At 44.1% G+C, this 17,305-nt stretch overlaps 1 protein-coding gene across 2 annotated transcripts in view; it reads right to left on the bottom strand.

Moving 5' to 3' along the window:
* kalrna (kalirin RhoGEF kinase a) overlaps window positions 1-17,305 on the bottom strand; it is a 239,733-nt gene that overhangs the window by 140,117 nt on the left and 82,311 nt on the right. For both annotated transcript variants that reach the window (XM_030724389.1, XM_030724388.1), the window contains exons 9-13: window positions 15,320-15,442; window positions 14,970-15,161; window positions 11,859-11,990; window positions 971-1,069; window positions 756-887 (exon numbers count right to left, since the gene is read on the bottom strand). In XM_030724389.1, coding sequence (XP_030580249.1) covers window positions 756-887; window positions 971-1,069; window positions 11,859-11,990; window positions 14,970-15,161; window positions 15,320-15,442 — 678 coding nt within the window. The remainder of the gene's footprint in view (window positions 1-755; window positions 888-970; window positions 1,070-11,858; window positions 11,991-14,969; window positions 15,162-15,319; window positions 15,443-17,305) is intronic.

Genomic DNA, 17,305 nt, shown 5'->3' on the forward strand with positions numbered 1-17,305 from the left:
GGCCTAATTAATTTTAATGTAAAAAAAACTTTACATGTGAGCCTTTGGGACTAAAGAAAAATAGTATTTTATGTTTATGAATTGAATAAGGATTGATCAAGATCTAAAAATACTCAACTTTCCATACATTTTCATACTAATGCTGGGACCATGTCTCCAGGGAAAGCAGCACATCTTATTGAAAAACTAAAGGTATTAATGACCTCATTGTAATTTACACACTTTACAAGAAATCCAGTGGGCCAGTTTAGACCCTTTCTGACTGCCAGTTTCTGCCCCTGGGCCACATGAGTGACACCCCTGCCCAGCCAGAGGGGAGTGTAACAGGAAAGGAACAACACCAGGTGAATGCTTATTGTGTTTTTTCAACATTCATAGGGGTGGCATTGTCAACACAGAGTTGCTAAGTAAGTAATTAACATCCTGAGATGTCTGAGAGAGGAAACTCTTTGAAATGGAGGCTCAATCTTCACCCACAACCTGGACAAGATGGGCCTTTATGCAGCTTTGTCAACTTTCCAAAAACAGTTGATGGATCACTGTTTTGATACTCTGAAGGATATCATGACAGACACCCATTATAGGCATAAATACAAGGGGACAATATGGGAATTCCACTGACAGATGGAAATAGCCAAATTGAAACAAGAAGATGATCTCGAATGAAAGATTGGCCACATTTACAACAAGCAATTTTCTTCTAATTTTTATGGACCTGTTCTCGGAACTTTTTCATCACAATGTGTCGTATTTACCTGCTGAACATCTTGCTGGAACACACACAGTTGTAGCCTCTGGTGCAGCCGGACCTTTCGATGCTGCCAAATATTCTCTAGACGCCGCTGATGGTGGAGAACCTCATGAACTACATCCAGGATACAGTGAACCTGCACAGAAGCACAAATGTTAATCACTAGATATGGTTGTATAATACAGAAATGAAGCTTATTTGCTACAGAGTGATACTGACTGCTTTGGAGTAATTTGCAGTGGCTGTCAGAGATTCAGAGTTGCCTGGACTGAGAGGCCTCTGGAGGACATCCAGCAGCGCTTTACCATCCTGACTCACCTTTAAACACAGACAGGGAGAACACAGAAAATCAAATGATAGCGGCACTTGAGCAGCACTCGCCAATGTAAGCACAAAATTCTTGAATCTTTAAATTTCTTGGTCTTCTTTGGTCTTCCATGTGTGGTTGTAACCAGCTATGAGGTCATCTTTTCCCCCAAAACACTACAGTTAAAAAAATAAATAAAAACAAACAAATAAAAAATCTGTGTGTGATGTACTAGATGGTTTTACTTTGAAAACAGGAAAGGAAATCTAAGAATTTATTGCCCCCTATGGTGCCTCTGACCACTTTGGGGTTAGGGGTTAGGTTGATGCGTGACATAAGAAGAATAATATCTGGCTGGTTTGCTGAATTTGACTTAGGTCCATTTGCATATGTGAAACAGTTATCTAAGTGATGATTTCATTGACTACAGCAAACAAATTACTTAGAACATATTAATCCTTGTACAGGGTCCTAGCCAAAAAAAAATTTCAGCCCAAAATTTCCTTTGAGCTTCCTTTTCCCTCTACTTCCCCCTCAGTTTCACGTTGGTCGCTTTTTTTTTTTTTGCTAAGTGTACTAGTTGTCCACAACATTAGATCAACCTTGAAGAAAGTTTCAGCAACCCGGGCTAAGAGCAGCCAAATCAGCAGTGTTTACACAGAAGTCCTGGAAATCCTCAACAACTCACCTCAGTATTGCTGTCATTGGACAGACGTGAGCTTCTCTTGACTCATCGACTCGTTTTGAACTCTTTTCACAAAGTTTCACAGCCTCCTCCAGAGTAAATAGCTTCATGAGTTAAACAGTGATCTTTCTCCTGGTCATGGGAGCACAAATACTACACCTTAAGTATGAAAGGAGAAAAAATTCTGGACCTCACTTCTAAACCCTGATTATAGCCCTGTCTTCAAGTAGTTCTTCAAATACCTGAGGTGTATTTGGGGTTAGGGTTTATCCTGCTGCAGTATAAATCTTCTCCATGAAGATTAAACCAGAATGTGGGGTATGTCAAGTTGGAACTGACTCACCGCAAGTGTCCAAGTAACAAAACACCCACAAGACATACATATTCTCATCACCATGTTTCACTGTGGGTTTGATCCACTGTGGCATCATTCTCCCTCCTGTTGCTCTCTCTCTTTTATTTGCCACTCTTTCAATGCCACTGACATTGAATCACAGGACTTCTGACACATTAACTGAGTTCCCACAATCACAACGCTACTTTGTCTGCCACGTTTTGCTTAAAATTTGAGGTAAAGTCATAGAATGTCCCTCAGAATTAGATTATATTTGTGGTAGTAGTGGGAGCAGGATGTGCACAGACGTATCTATGTACGTATGCATGTACGTATGTGCATGAAAGCAGGGGCACCCATACTTCCGTAAATAAATATAGATATAAATTGATAGTACATTTTTGGGCAATAGTCAGCTGTCTATTCAGTTAAATTCTTTATGCTGCAAACTCTAATTCCACTGTCTTAAGCTGCAATGACAGTAGCCGTTGTTCTCATGGAGATTGGCAGAGTGGCACACTTGAACCAGTCTGTCATCTGCTGTGGGTTCTGGTTAAAGCAGTAGTCTAGTATGCAGCAGATTTGAATATCCAGCAGAACAAGAACTACCACACCAACTGCAGTCTATGATGGTAGAGTGAGATTCTGTATGACTGGGATACAACTGAATAACACTGAGAACTGCCACAATGGCTACCTGGTCAGATGGCCAGTAGTGGAAACATGACAGAGGCAGGCAACTAAACTAAACCTCCAAAATAAGACCAAAGGGATTATGAATTACAAAATACAGTGGGGAAAATAAGCATTTGATACACTGCCAATTTTGCAAGTTTTCCCACCTGCAAAGAATGGAGAGGTCTGTCATTTTTATTTTTTATTTTATTATCGTTAATTTTTATCCACTGCTCAGGATGCAGAAGCTGCGATGAAACAAACTCACTACATAGACTGCAGAGACTGTTAAAGACACTATCTGTACATCCAAGTAATCCCTCTGCTTTTAAGAACCATAACAATTCACCTTTACTCATTTACACTGAAACTGCAACAACTTCTGCCTTCAGTTTTAATTATGCATCATTTTATTTCTGCAGACCTAAAAGGAACTCTGTTAGACATCTTAAGTATGTTTACATCATCTAAAAAAGCATCAAGTCAAGAGCACAAGATAAAAACCTTTGCCTAAGCATGGCAACATGCTGTGGAGCACAACCACCTTGGTCTGAGTCTCTGCCCAGAGCTTTATGTGTGTACATTATGGATGTATCTTTACAGAGATGACCAGAAATTAAGCAAACCCTGCAACGTTGTCTAAAGAGAAAACTCCAGGATGCTGCAAAGAGCAGACAATAATGGGAATGCTTCAAGGCTTAGTTTAGTGAAGTGTCTTCAGGTGGCAGTTTGAAGGCTTAGTGCAGCAATTGCCCAGTGCTATCCTGTTATCATAGTTAATCATAGTCAGCAGCACTGATAGCACCCACAAGAGTTTTTGGAGGCTAAACCTTCCCAACACGTGCTTTGGTCATATTTTTAACTAATTTCCATCATACGTTTTTTTTTTTTTAACTTACACCATTTGTTCGGCCACGCCCAGAGGGATAACAAGGTACTGTTACCTTGCTCACTGATGGGTGGAGGGAGGTTATGTTTTCAGTCGCGCTGATCTGTCTGTCTGTTTGTCTGGTAGTAGGATAACTGGAAAAATTATGAATGGATTTCTATGACAATTTCTGAAGTTGTTGAGGGTGGTACAAGGAACAACTGATTAAAGTCAGAATCCTTTAAAAAGCGTTAGGGTGTTACATGACCATAAGTTCTGTCATATAGCAAAGTTTGTTCATGATGGAAGGAGGACTCTACACCTTTCAGAATGCTGAAAATTAAAGGGTAAAAAAAAATTCACTGCTGTAGAGTAAGAAATAAAGCCAGTAACATGCAGCTAACACCAAAATATAGTTAAACCTGATGGAGACAATGCTGGGTGGTATTTATTACAGCGTACTATCGGCACATAGAAAATTTGGCTAAGGCGAGGTATGCCCTCTACTGAGTGCCCTTCTAGTTTTTGGTATGTTTGTCTGATTGTTAACAATATTACAGCAAAACTACCAGTCTGATTGATACCAAATTCGCACGAAAGATGGCCAGTGACCCCTAGATTACCTAAATAAATTTTTACTGTAATTGGGTCAAGGTCAGAGGTCAAGCTTTCTGAAAATCTTGTGAATGCAAAAATTCGAGAATAATGCCACCACGGATTTTCAAATTCACACCATAATTGCATCTACTAAAAATCTTGGACGGGTTTGATTCTCAGGGACTTGGAGCTAAAGGTCAAGGTCAGAGGTCTTTGTTTGTTTGTTTGTCAGATGTTTTCTAAACATATTTGAATGTAATAACTCAAGAACAATGTGACCTAGAGTATTCATCTTAGCCAACTTAATTTTTACTATGAGAATATCAATCACAGAAAGTGACAGCATTCTCAGTGGTTTGTATTGATTATGATTTTAGCACTTCTTATGCTTCCTTCTTTACTTAGCCATTTGCAAGTCACTAAGGCTAATATGCACCTTGTTATGATCTACTGAGACCTGGTACTTATGTGTTCTAGAATTTGTGCCTCCAGGGGATTTGTGCCACCTGAAGATTCCACTACTAGAAGGCTGAGGGGGTAGCACTGGCAGCTGACAGTATTTTTTTATTCAGTTATTGAAAGAATCTTTTTATGCTTTAATTTGGTAAAAAAGTGAAACTGATCAGATCCATCCATCCATCCATCCATCCATCCATTTTCTTCGGCTTATCTGGGTCTGGTCACGGGGGCAACAGCCAAAGTAGAGAAGCCCAGACCTCCCTCTTCAAAGCCATCTCCTCCAGCTCATCCAGGGGGACCCAAGGCATTATCAGGCCAGCTGAGATATATATACTCTCCAGTATGTCATGGGTCTGCCCCGGGAACTCCTCCCTGTAGGACATGCTTGGAACACCTCACCCAAGAGGTGCCCAGGAGGCATCCTAGTCAGATGCCTCAAATGGCTTCCCGAGATGGCGCCGCGAATGGATGCCCTGGTACTTCGGTGCGCTCTGTTTTGTTTGTTTTTGTGCGTTATTTCTGTGTCTGGACACACTTCTGGGTATTCTTACACCAGAGAAGAGCTTTTCAACATTAGGTCCACAACACCTTCGGATTTATTTCCTGTTTTTGTCGCATCTGCGGCGGATTTATTACACACTCTGGCCTAGAAAGTGAGACGCCGAAAGAGAGGGAAGCGCGCTGGCTTGCTTGTAAGGCTAAGGAGACGTGGATTACGCACAGCCTTACCTGGGATTTTCCTCTCCAACGTGCGCTCACTTAGGAACAAAATGGACGAACTGACACTGATGAGGAGCATGAATAGAGACTTTTCCATATCCTGTGTGTTATGCTTCACGGAGTCATGGCTGTGTGAGGAGATACCGGACTGCGCGCTCCAGTTGGAGGGATTTCATCTCCTCCGCGCAGACCGGCAAGCTGCGCTTTCCGGCAAGGCTACAGGTGGAGGAGTTTGCTTCTACATAAACAGTGGCTGGTGTACGGATGTGACAGAGATTGCTAAGCACTGCTCTCCCTCACTGGAATATCTTTTCATTCACTGTAAACCGTTCTACTCTCCGCGGGAGTTCGCTTCATTCATACTGGCTGCTATTTACATCCCGCCGGACGCGGACGTGCACGAGGCCCAGTGCGCGCTCACAGAGCAGATTCTGTGCATGGAGCGGACATACCCGGACTCTCTTATCATCGTACTTGGGGACTTTAATAAAGCCAGCCTGAGACAGGAACTTCCCAAATATAAACAATATATCACATGTCCGACCAGAGAGGAGAAGACACTAGACCACTGCTACAGCACGATAAGCGGGGCTTATCATGCAGTGCCCCGCGCTGCACTCGGCCTCTCTGACCACGACATGATCCACCTGATCCCCGCGTACAGACAGAGGCTGAAGCTCTCAAAACCTGTGGTGAGGACAACAAAGCAGTGGACCCGTGAGGCTGTGGAGGAGCTCCGCACATGCTTCGAAACTACAGACTGGGACTCAATGAGGGCTGCCTGTGACAGTCTGGATGACTACACGGACACTGTAACCTCGTATATCCACTTCTGCGAGGACAGCATTGTGCCATCACGCACCAGGGTGAGTTATAACAGTGACAAACCCTGGTTTACTCCCAAACTGAAGCAGCTGTGGCTAGAGAAGAGGGAGGCTTTTAAAAGTGGGGACAAAGACTGCTACAAAGAGGCCAAGTACAGGTTTAGCAAGGAAGTGGCCACTGCTAGATCACATCACTCTGAGAATATACAGCAGCAGATCTCAGAGAACGACGCGGCCTCTGTATGGAAAAGCTTTAGGCAGATTACCAACTACAAGCCTAAAACCCCCCACTCCACAGACGACCTACAAACTGCAAATAGACTGAACGAGTTCTATTGTCGTTTTGATGGTCAGTTCAGCAGCCTTCACACCTCCACCAGTCCCAACTACAATACAGCCAACACAAATATTCACCCCCCAACCTCCCCCACTCCCCACACCTCAGAGAAGCCCACATCATCAAGGACTCCCACCCCAGAGTCCCCCTCCTCCCCCACCCCCACAGTCTTTTGTATTCAGGAGGACCAGGTGCTAAAGCAGTTCAGGAGTGTCAAAGCTCGCAAAGCTCCAGGTCCAGATGGTGTCTCACCTGCCACACTGAGACACTGTGCTAACGAGCTTGCCCCATTGTTCACGAACATCTTCAACTCCTCACTGGAGGCTTGCCACGTGCCTGTCTGCTTTAAAACCGCTACCATTGTTCCTGTCCCCAAGAAGCCAAGGATCACTGGACTAAATGACTACAGACCTGTGGCACTGACTTCTGTGGTCATGAAGTCATTTGAGCGTCTGGTGCTGTCCCACCTCAAGTCCCTCACAGCCCCCCTTCTGGACCCCCTGCAGTCTGCCTACAGAGCCAACAGGTCTGTGGACGACGCCATCAACCTGACTCTGCACTTCATCCTACAGCATCTGGACTCCCAGGGAACCTACGCCAGGATCCTGTTTGTGGACTTCAGCTCTGCCTTCAACACCATCATCCCTGATCTCCTCCAAGACAAGCTGTCCCAGATGAACGTGCCAGATCCCATCTGCAGGTGGGTCATTGACTTCCTGATGAACAGGAAGCAGCACGTGAGGCTGGGGAAGAATGTCTCGGACTCCCGGACCATCAGCACTGGCACTCCTCAGGGCTGTGTCCTCTCTCCTCTGCTCTTCTCCCTGTATACCAACTGCTGCACCTCTGACCACCAGTCTGTCAAGCTTATTAAGTTTGCAGACGACATGACTCTCATCGGACTCATCTCAGACGGGGACGAGTCGGCCTACAGGATGGAGGTCAAACGTCTGGCGTCCTGGTGCAGCCACAATAACCTGGTACTGAACGCCCAGAAGACAGTGGAGATTATAGTGGACTTTAGGAAGCACACAGCCCCTCTACCCTCCATCATCCTGACTGACACCCCCATCACCACAGTGGACTCTTTTCGCTTCCTGGGAACTACCATCACCCAGGACCTCAAGTGGGAGCCCACCATCACCTCTGTCGTCAAAAAGGCCCAGCAGAGGATGTACTTCCTGCGGCAGTTGAAGAAATTCAACTTGCCAGCAAGGACCATGGTGCAGTTCTATACTGTCATCATTGAGTCCATCCTTACCTCCTCCATCACTGTGTGGTACGCTGGAGCCACCACTAGGGACAAACAGAGACTACAGCGCGTTGTGCACTCTGCTGAGAAGGTGATTGGCTGTAACCTCCCATCTCTCCAGGACCTGTACACCTCCAGGACACTGGGGCGTGCAGGTCGGATCACAGCCGACCACTCTCACCCTGGGCACAGACTTTTTGACCCTCTCCCCTCAGGCAGGAGGCTACGGTCCATACGGACCAGAACCTCCCGCCATAAGAACAGTTTCTTCCCCTCTGCTGTTGGACTCATGAACAATTACCCTAAGACTGTTACCACCACCCTCCACAAACGCTGATGACCCTATGTCTATGCACCTGTCTGATTGCACTGATGTACATATTAGTGGAATATAGTTTACATTCTTTTATCTTTTAATTAGTCTCTGCACTGTATATTTTGTAATTTTGTAATATTGTGTTATAGTCATAGCTCTAATATCTCTGTATATTTGCAATTTGTATACTTGTATATTGTCTTATAGTTTTTATACTTATTTGTTTTTTTTCTGTAAGCACGAAGTACCGCAGCAATTTCCTAATGCTGTGAACCTGTTCACCCATATGGCAATAAAAACCTTCTGATTCTGATTCTGATTCTGATGGCTCCTTTTGATGTGGAGGAGAAGCAGCTCTACTTTGAGCGCCTCCCTAATTGGTGCACTCCTCACCCTATCTATAAGAGAGATGCCAGCCACCCTTGATGAGGAAGCTCATTTCTGATGCTAGTATTCGCAGTCTCATTCTTTCGGTCACTCCCCAAAGCTCATGACCATAGATGACCATAGATGGTAGAAACGTCGATTGACCGGTGAATCGACAGCTTTCACACTCAACTTCCTCTTTACCACAACAGATCGGTGCAGCATCACTGCAGACGCAGCCCCTATCTCAAGAATCAGGAAGAATTCATTTTCATTATACGTCAAGTCATACAATGAAATTACGTTCAGAACAACCATCCAGAGGAGAATAGACAAGACTAACATAGGGGAGATGGGTGTATGCAGCCGCTGCCACTACAGGCGCCGCTGGTGCAATCAATCCCCGGAAGAAAGGAAACAGACACACACAGGATAGTTAGGTTAAAAAAAAAATTCATCTGGTACTGTAATCATGTTGAGCACCATATCAGGTTCCAAAAAAAACACCTTAAGCAAAGCATATTCACACATTAAAAGCCAGGATAGCAATATGGTAGGGTAGGGAGAGTGGGGGGGGCAGACGGAGATGAGAGGGTCAGGGCATTGTGGAGCCAGGTGCCAGCTCCTAGCCAAAACAGTTTGCTGATAGTGATGGAAGTTCATCAGCGGCCGTGGTACGCCAGATCCAGCTCACACAAATCACACAGAGGGCTGTGGGGAAGAGCATCTGTCACACATTGTCTCAGAGAGATATGATTTCCAGCCTCAGGGCCGGCCAGCTCATAATGCAGATGTTGTTTTGGAACAGGCTGCTTGTTATTTTCCAACAGCCTTCAGTTTCACTGGGGAACCCATACAGTAATCCAATAATCCAAATTCATTTAGTTGCCATCTTCGCCTTGCAGAGATTGAACTTTATCTCCAGATCTAATCCCTTTCGCCTGTGAGTATGATCTCAGCTGGACTTACGTGTCCAGCTTGCGGCTCAGGTCCAACAGGCTTTGAGTCTGAGTCTGTACGGCTCTGCACAGCCCATCCACCTGGTTGTGGAGTCTCTGCAAATGTTGAACTGCTGCCCAGATTTTCTTAATTTCCCGGTAAATCAGGTATCCTCCAAGCCCAGACAGATGGGCCAAATAGCCGAATATGTAAACATGTTCCATGTCCTCAACCGCCAGAGCTGAGAGGCACACAGGTCTCCACGAGCTCCAAGAATCGAAGATGTATCCAACCGGGTCTGTTCCACTCGGACACGCAGGCTCCCCTTTCCCCGATCTCATAGTAGAGAAAATTTGATCAATGGTGTTGAGGGCCCAGTTTGCCAGATCCATGTTGCTTCTTAATTTTATTCTTATTCGGTCAGTGTGTAAGAGACACACTTACAGCAAGCAGGAGAGATGGGGGAGGGCAGGAAGGCAGGAGAGAGATAGAAAGCGACCATCCCCGTCAGAGAGCAGGAGGAAATCTGTCTGTCAATCTCACGCTCCCTTCTCCCATCACTCGTGAACAAGACCCCAAGATACTTAAACAACTCCACCTGAGGCAGCAACTCATCCCTGAGCCGGAGTGGGCACTCCACCCTTTTCTGGTTCTAAGCAGCAACCTCAACAATGAAGGTGCAGAACACGGTCCATTTGGACTCAATGTCCTCAGCCTCACTCGGAATGCTGTCAAAGTCCTGCCAGAGGCGGGAGTTGAAGATCTTGCAGACTGTGGCCAGGCATTCCCAGCGCACCCTCACAATACATTTAGGCGCACCATCCAGCATCCTCCCCTATCACCTGATTCAACTCACCACCAGGTGGTGATCAGTTGACAGATCAGCTCCTCTCTTCACCCGAGTGTCAAGAACATACAGCCAAAGATGATACTATTACAAAATTGATCAATGACCTTTGACCTAGGGTGTCCTGGTGCCACATGCACTTATGGACATCCTTATGTTTGAACATGGTGTTCATTATGGACAAACTGTGGTTTGCACAGAAGTCCAATAACAAAACACCTTTCGGGTTCAGTTCAGGCAGGCCATTCCTCCCAGTCACACCCCTCCAGGTCTCACTGTCATTGCCCAAGTAAGTGTTGAAGTCTCCCAGTAGGACAATCGAGTCACTGGATGGAGCACCCTTGAGCACCCCGACCAGTGACTCTAAGAAGGGCGGGTACCCTGAACTGTCATTTGGCGCATAAGCACAAACAACAGTCAGGACCTGTTCCCCGGCCTGAACGCGCAGGGAAGCAACCTTCTCATCCACCGGTGAAAACTCCAATGTGCAGGCAGCAAGCGGGGGGATACAAGAATACCCACCCCATCTCGTCGCCTCTCACCGAGGGCAACTCCAAACTGGAACAGAGTCCAGCGACTCCCCAGGAGACTGGTTCCAGAGTCCAGGCTATGTGTTGATGTGAGCCAGTCTATATCTAGCCAGTATCTCTCAACCTCACACACTAGCTCAGGTTCCTTCCCCACCAGAGAGGTGACAATCCATACCCCAATAGCCAGTCTCGATAGCCGGGGCTCGGTCTGCCAGGACCTCCGCCCTTGGCCACCGACCGACACACAATTCAACCGACTCCTATGATGCCTCCAGGTAGGTGGTGGGCCTACAGGAGGGCGGGCTCATGTCTCCTCTTCGGGATGCGCCTGGCCAGGCACCACGGGCTAATGCCGGCCACCAAACGCTCTCCCTTAAGCTCCCTCCCTAGGCCTGGCTCCAGGGTGGGGCCCTGGTAACCCTATCCCGGACAGGGTAAACAGTTCCCTTGATGACTCCTCCATCAAGGTCTTTGGAAATGCTCTTTGTCTGGCCCCTCACCCAGAACCAATTTGCCATGGAAGACCCTACCAGGGGGACCATGGAGTGCATGAAGAAGCTGGATGGTGAATGAACTTTGTGACTTTGGGTACGTCTGTAAAGACGCTGTAACTGAAACATGTTAATAAATCACCAAAACAAATCACTTAACCTGTGTTTGCCTGTGTGCTGGGAATTCCCAGTAGCACGTATTGCTACAGTGATGCAATAAAAATTTTAGAGTTTCAATTTAGAAACCAAATCATAGAAGAAGAAGAAGAAGAAGAAGAAACAGCCTTTATTGTCCCACAGAGGGGAAATTTGGGTGTAACAGCAGCCGCAGTTATTATAAATATAAATAAAGATATAATAATTCACACTATTAAGAAAAGAATATATATAAAATCAACAAACAATATTAACCTTAATACTACTAATAATAATAACACTATATACAATGTACATGATGTGCCTGTGTGTTGAACCTTAACAGGCCGGACTATTTACAGTATAGCCATACCCCCTGCAGTATAGTGCCAACAAATGGGGTTTTATTGTTGTTCAAAGCTTACCTCGGTGTATGCCTGGGTAACCTGCTCATAAAGGCTCTGGTGACGGTGGATGGCAATCTCCAACTCCTGCATCTCAGATGGTAACCCACCTTCATTGCAGACTTTACACCAAGTTTCCACTTCAGACAGAAACTGAGGAATGAAACATAGATATATATACATGAAGTTATCTAATGCATTCATTAGAAGATTCATTTATCAAGCTAATATTTCTCTGGTTTCACACTTCCACAGTTTCCACAAACTATCATATATTCTTGGTCTTGTTTTACACATTTAACTGGCAAATCTCATCTAAGATCTGCTATTTTACCCTCTTAACATCAACTAGGTCACTGTGCTTTGCAAATAACCTCCAGGTCAGCTTCTCTATATATAGTCTGTCTGGCTCGGTGTCTTATCTGTTGTCACTGACACCTGCTCTGTTCTGTGAGCAGGTCTTGCTACTGGGCCATTCCATCTCAAATCTTCAGGTTTTTTTTTAACATTTTCTGCTCAACCATTTTGATTTACCTAAAAATGACATTTACATCAAGCAGTGCAGGTCGAGAGCTCTGAAGATCCTAAAACAGCCCAGCCACCCCGGACACTCTCTCTTCTCCCTGCTCCCATCAGGCCGGCGTTACCGCTGCCTGAGGACTAAGACTAAAAGGTTGAAAGTTTTTACCCACAAGCCATCTGTCTGCTCAACTTTGAGCCCTAACTGGACCATTATTGCACAATGTAAATAATATAGTATTCTATAATTCTGTGTGTATAGTGTATAGTATATAGTGTGAATTACTTTTTATTCTCCTTATTTATATGTGTGTATGTATATATGGCTGCAGGTACAAAATACATTTCACTGTGCATTGTACTGTGTATAATTGCGCATGTGACAAATAAACACTATCTTATCTATCTTATCTTATCTTAAATGTTAACCTGTTAACTGGCAGCACCAAAATCACCTGAAAAAAACTACATAGCGCCCTCTAGTTATTTTTGTCTCTGGAAACCCCATTTCATAGCCTATTAACTGGCTACGTCCCATCCCCGTTCAGGACGTATGAAGTGCATTTTATGTGGCAGGATAGACCCTCCCATTTTGATTGACACCTATTCAGCCAATCATGTTAAGAAATGAGTTTCACAGCACCAATAAAAACCAGAGGGAGTCATGTAGCTTTGTCAGGTGATTTGGTGCGGCCAGTTACATGATTGGTCGAATGAGGTGTCAATCAATATGGGAGGGTCTAGCTTGCCATATAAAATGAACTACAAATGTCCCGCGGATGGGACGTGGCCAGTTAAGAGGCTACAGATGCAGGAACCCAACAAGTACTGATATAAAAAAACTTTCAGATATAGAAATAAATATAGCAAAACAATTAAGAGTAATAAACAGTGTATTAGTAGCTCATTTCAGTAGTACTGTAGCAGTCTTGCAAGGCCAAGTTGCCGTGTCCACATGGTGCCTATCAGTAGTCAGACCCTAACCCTAATGCTGAAATGAATGCTGTAAGAATACGCAAGAAAATGCTACATTTTTGCATTCCTAATGCCTCTTAGTATATTTTAAACTTAATCTGAATAATAAGACTCCTACAGAGCAGCAGGGTCTTGAAATGGTACGTAGAGTTTGTCTGTGTATGTTCTCAGTCATCCAGGTCATGGTAGTCTTAAGAGCATGAAAAAGGCGACTGTCATGGAGCGAGAGGCAGGGTTCACCCCGTACAGGTCGCCAGCCTGTCACAGGGCCAACACAGCTAGACAGACAACCATCCACAACCATCCACGCTCACATTCAAACCTATGGGGAATTTAGAGCGGCCAATTAACCTAACCCCAGTAACTGCATATCTTTGGACTGTGGGAGGAAACCATGGTACCCAGAGGAAACCCACGCAGACACAGGGAGAACATGCAAACTCCACACAGAGAAAGAGAGAGAAAAGGTAGAATTGAACTCAGACCTTCTAGATGTTATTCTAACTAAGGCAGCAGTGCTAACCACCATGCCACCGTGCTGCCTGGTTTTGTTCAAAACCTCTGTTGGTAATGACCGATGACCCATGCCTTTTTTTCACACACATCATTAGTTGGTCAATGACCACCTCCAAAGGGGACAACCCCAATTAGGGTTTAAATACCTGGTGCTGTGTGGTTACCATGGACTCTCCACCTTTTGGTTTTAGAACTGAAGAAGCCTCTTGGATGAGAGGTGGAACATCTTTAAAAACTTTTAAAAAGTTACCTTTTTGACCTTTTACAAGCTCTTACAAGCATCTACAGTCAGGAGGTACGGTGATTCCTCACCTGTTGTGGGGGTTACATTCCAGTAAGTAGCAGCGTTATATTTATTTTAATATATATATATATTAAGGCTTTAAAAACCCTTCCCACACTCTTATAAACCTTTCCCACTCTCTTATTAACCTTTCAGACACTCTTATAAACACTTCATATGCTCTTAAACACACAAATGTCACAAAAACACAACACCACAGAGCTACACTAGGCACAGCGATCAGACGTTGATGTGAAGTGGACAAGGAGAGATGCAGAACATAAGGGTACACTGTGGGAGAGCAAACAGACCGATGCTATGGTCACTGAGCCAATCGGTGCCCAGGATACAGAACACAGTGCTGTGGTTGGTTGCCTTCCATTCCATCAGCCAACAGTTTGCCCTGTACAATCTCATGGTGGCAAACTTGCACAAGTTGTAGTGGTTTACAGTACTACGTTTCCATTGTGTACAGTTTGGTATTCATCTGCTGATGAAATACCCGCAAAATCCTGCAATATAGCAAAAACTCTGCAATACAGAATTAGATATATTAAAAAAATAAAAACAAAACACAATACAGTAAAGCCGCAATAAGTAATATAGTGAGGGATGACTGTATTTGTGCCAGAACATCTTAGGGTGGTGGGACACTGATGATTTTAATTTCATGAGTTCATGAGTTCTGAGGAAGCACTTAGTTGAGAGGTTCAGATTTTTCTCTGTGACAGAGAAGTTCTCACATCAGTTGCAAAGGGTAGCTGATGCGTCCTCTCTTAAAGCTAGGTAAGTGCAGTTTCTGCTCAGAGGCATCTGGAAACGTTTTCCTTTGATCTCACCTGCTCAGCCTTCTGGTGAAAGACAGATGACATGGCGAGGATGGTAGAACGTTCGTCAAGTGCGGCAGCAAAACTTTTCCAGTCCTGATCCAGCTGACCTGAGATCTGTTTTATCTGAGTGGAGGCGTAGTGTCCAGCCTCCGCCAGACGGCTCGCCACTGACATGATTCTGTTAATGTTTACATAGGCATTCTGGGAAGAAAAAGGCATCATCAAAACACTGTTAGTCTTACTGTCATCAGTTTACACAGAAAATAAATCAGTTTAACTAATACTGCTAGTGATTCCTAGAACAGAATCTATAAAAATGATAAATGATGTTTGCAGTGAACTCAGAGGACATCATGTACCATGGAGTTCATGGCAAAATGATTGTGTTGAGTCTGTAGCTCCACAGCATGTTGGTAACCTCGGCCAATCTCTGTGTGGCTCTGCAGGAACACTTCCTTATTGTGGCTGATCCAGTCAAACATCTGCAGACATACCACACAGCAATATGAATAATGTTGCAGATCTCTGATGACTACAGTGAGCCACACAACATTCTCTCAGCAAATAATGTGTGAACACAAAAGATTATCACTAACAAGTCAGGAGCAGTTAACCACACAAACTAATGAACACTAATCACCAGCAGCATGTTTTACATACATATACACATATATGGATTCTCCAAGTAAAAAAGGAAAAAAATAAAATATGTTGTAATGTTAGTTACATGCCAGACCTTTAACCATAATAGTCAAAAGTATACATGCACACACCTTTAATTGTATATTTTATGGTATGGTATTGTAACTTTAAATCAATATTCTCTGACAGTTCACAGCCTGTTAGGTGACCTTAAGTTCTACTAACACTCTACTTTCTCAGTGAAGTACAACACTGGAGACTTTTGTCAGTGTGATGACAAGGAAGGAAATCCTTTAATCTGAACTATATGCCACTGCCAAACACAGATACGGAGGCAGTGGTTCCTAAAGTTACACCTTTTATCTTGCATATCACCACTGTATTAGGAAGTGTATTTGCTTACAACATGAAGCAGTTACGTATCTCCAACCAGCTGCCCTGACTCATTTTTAGTGTGTAAGATAGATGGTGAATAAAAATGTACCCTAACCGAGAGAAACAATATATGATTCTCAAAAAAAAAAAAAAAAAATCGATTCCATTGAAATGAATCTTTTCACGTAGATGGGAGTCAGTTATGGCGCTGTGTGGTTACCATGGTTACCACGGCACAGCCATTTCTCTTGCAATGTTTTCTACAAAACAAACGCCTCATCATGTCTGACTGTTTTCCTGGCTCAACCACGAGAGCTGAGTGATTCCCTCAGTGTAAATGGGTCCACACACCCCCACAGTGTGACAACACTGATGTGGACAAAACGCTTCCCTTTTTTCTCTCTGTTTACATTCTGGTAAATATTTACCTGCATGTGGATTTCTGTGTGGAACAGAAGGTCAAGTCAACTGACGCCTGTCTGTCTGTGTATTGGAGTAGAGCTTATATGCTCCACTCCTATCAACAGCAATTAGGACATCATCAAACACAACTCTGTTATCAAGAGGCAGAGCTACAGCCTGACACAGTTCATAGACCCAATGTACATGTCAGGTCATGTAAACTGGATCCATGTGTAACAATGCCAGTTCTTTGTTAATAGTGTTTATAGTTTACAGTTGTCTCTGCCAGTTATGTTCATATTTATTTATGCAGAATTTCACAAAGATTATTTTATTTAATTTACCTGACGTGTTTGTGTAGCTCCGGTTGGTGTGTGGAACCTTTCTTTTGTTACTGTTTTCTGTACCCCTACGTTTAGTTTTCTGGGACAACTCCTTTATAAGGAGCAGTTTCACGCTCACTCTCCCCCTTCTTCCTGTGGCATTCGGCGGGAGCGGTGAGTGAAAGTTTAGGAAGTTTAGTAATCGTAAATCCAGCTGTACTAGACAACAATGTCTTTGTGTGTTTTGTTTGTGTAGGGGCTTAAAGCGATCGTCACCAACCAGACTGTGATGTTGTTGTTTACTGTTTGGTCAGAAATAAAAGGAGATCGCCTCCAAACCACGTCGGTGGCCTGATCTGATCATTGATGCACACAACGCAGAGAGCTGTAGAAGCCACCGGTTACACATGTACATGTCCTTCTCTCTCGCTTCCATTAGCGTAATAACTGCTGTCTTTGTCCTTTGTCACCACTTTGTAGCAATTACTGTATTTTTACTATATTTCATTTACCTCTGACATTTTCAACATACTAAAGGCATTCCAGCATAAAATGCTGGACCAGCCTGTATAAGATGTGAAAGTTCTCTCAACTGCAACTAAA

The sequence above is a fragment of the Archocentrus centrarchus genome, unplaced genomic scaffold (assembly GCF_007364275.1).
Source record: "Archocentrus centrarchus isolate MPI-CPG fArcCen1 unplaced genomic scaffold, fArcCen1 scaffold_36_ctg1, whole genome shotgun sequence".
In the NCBI taxonomy this organism is placed as follows: domain Eukaryota; kingdom Metazoa; phylum Chordata; class Actinopteri; order Cichliformes; family Cichlidae; genus Archocentrus; species Archocentrus centrarchus.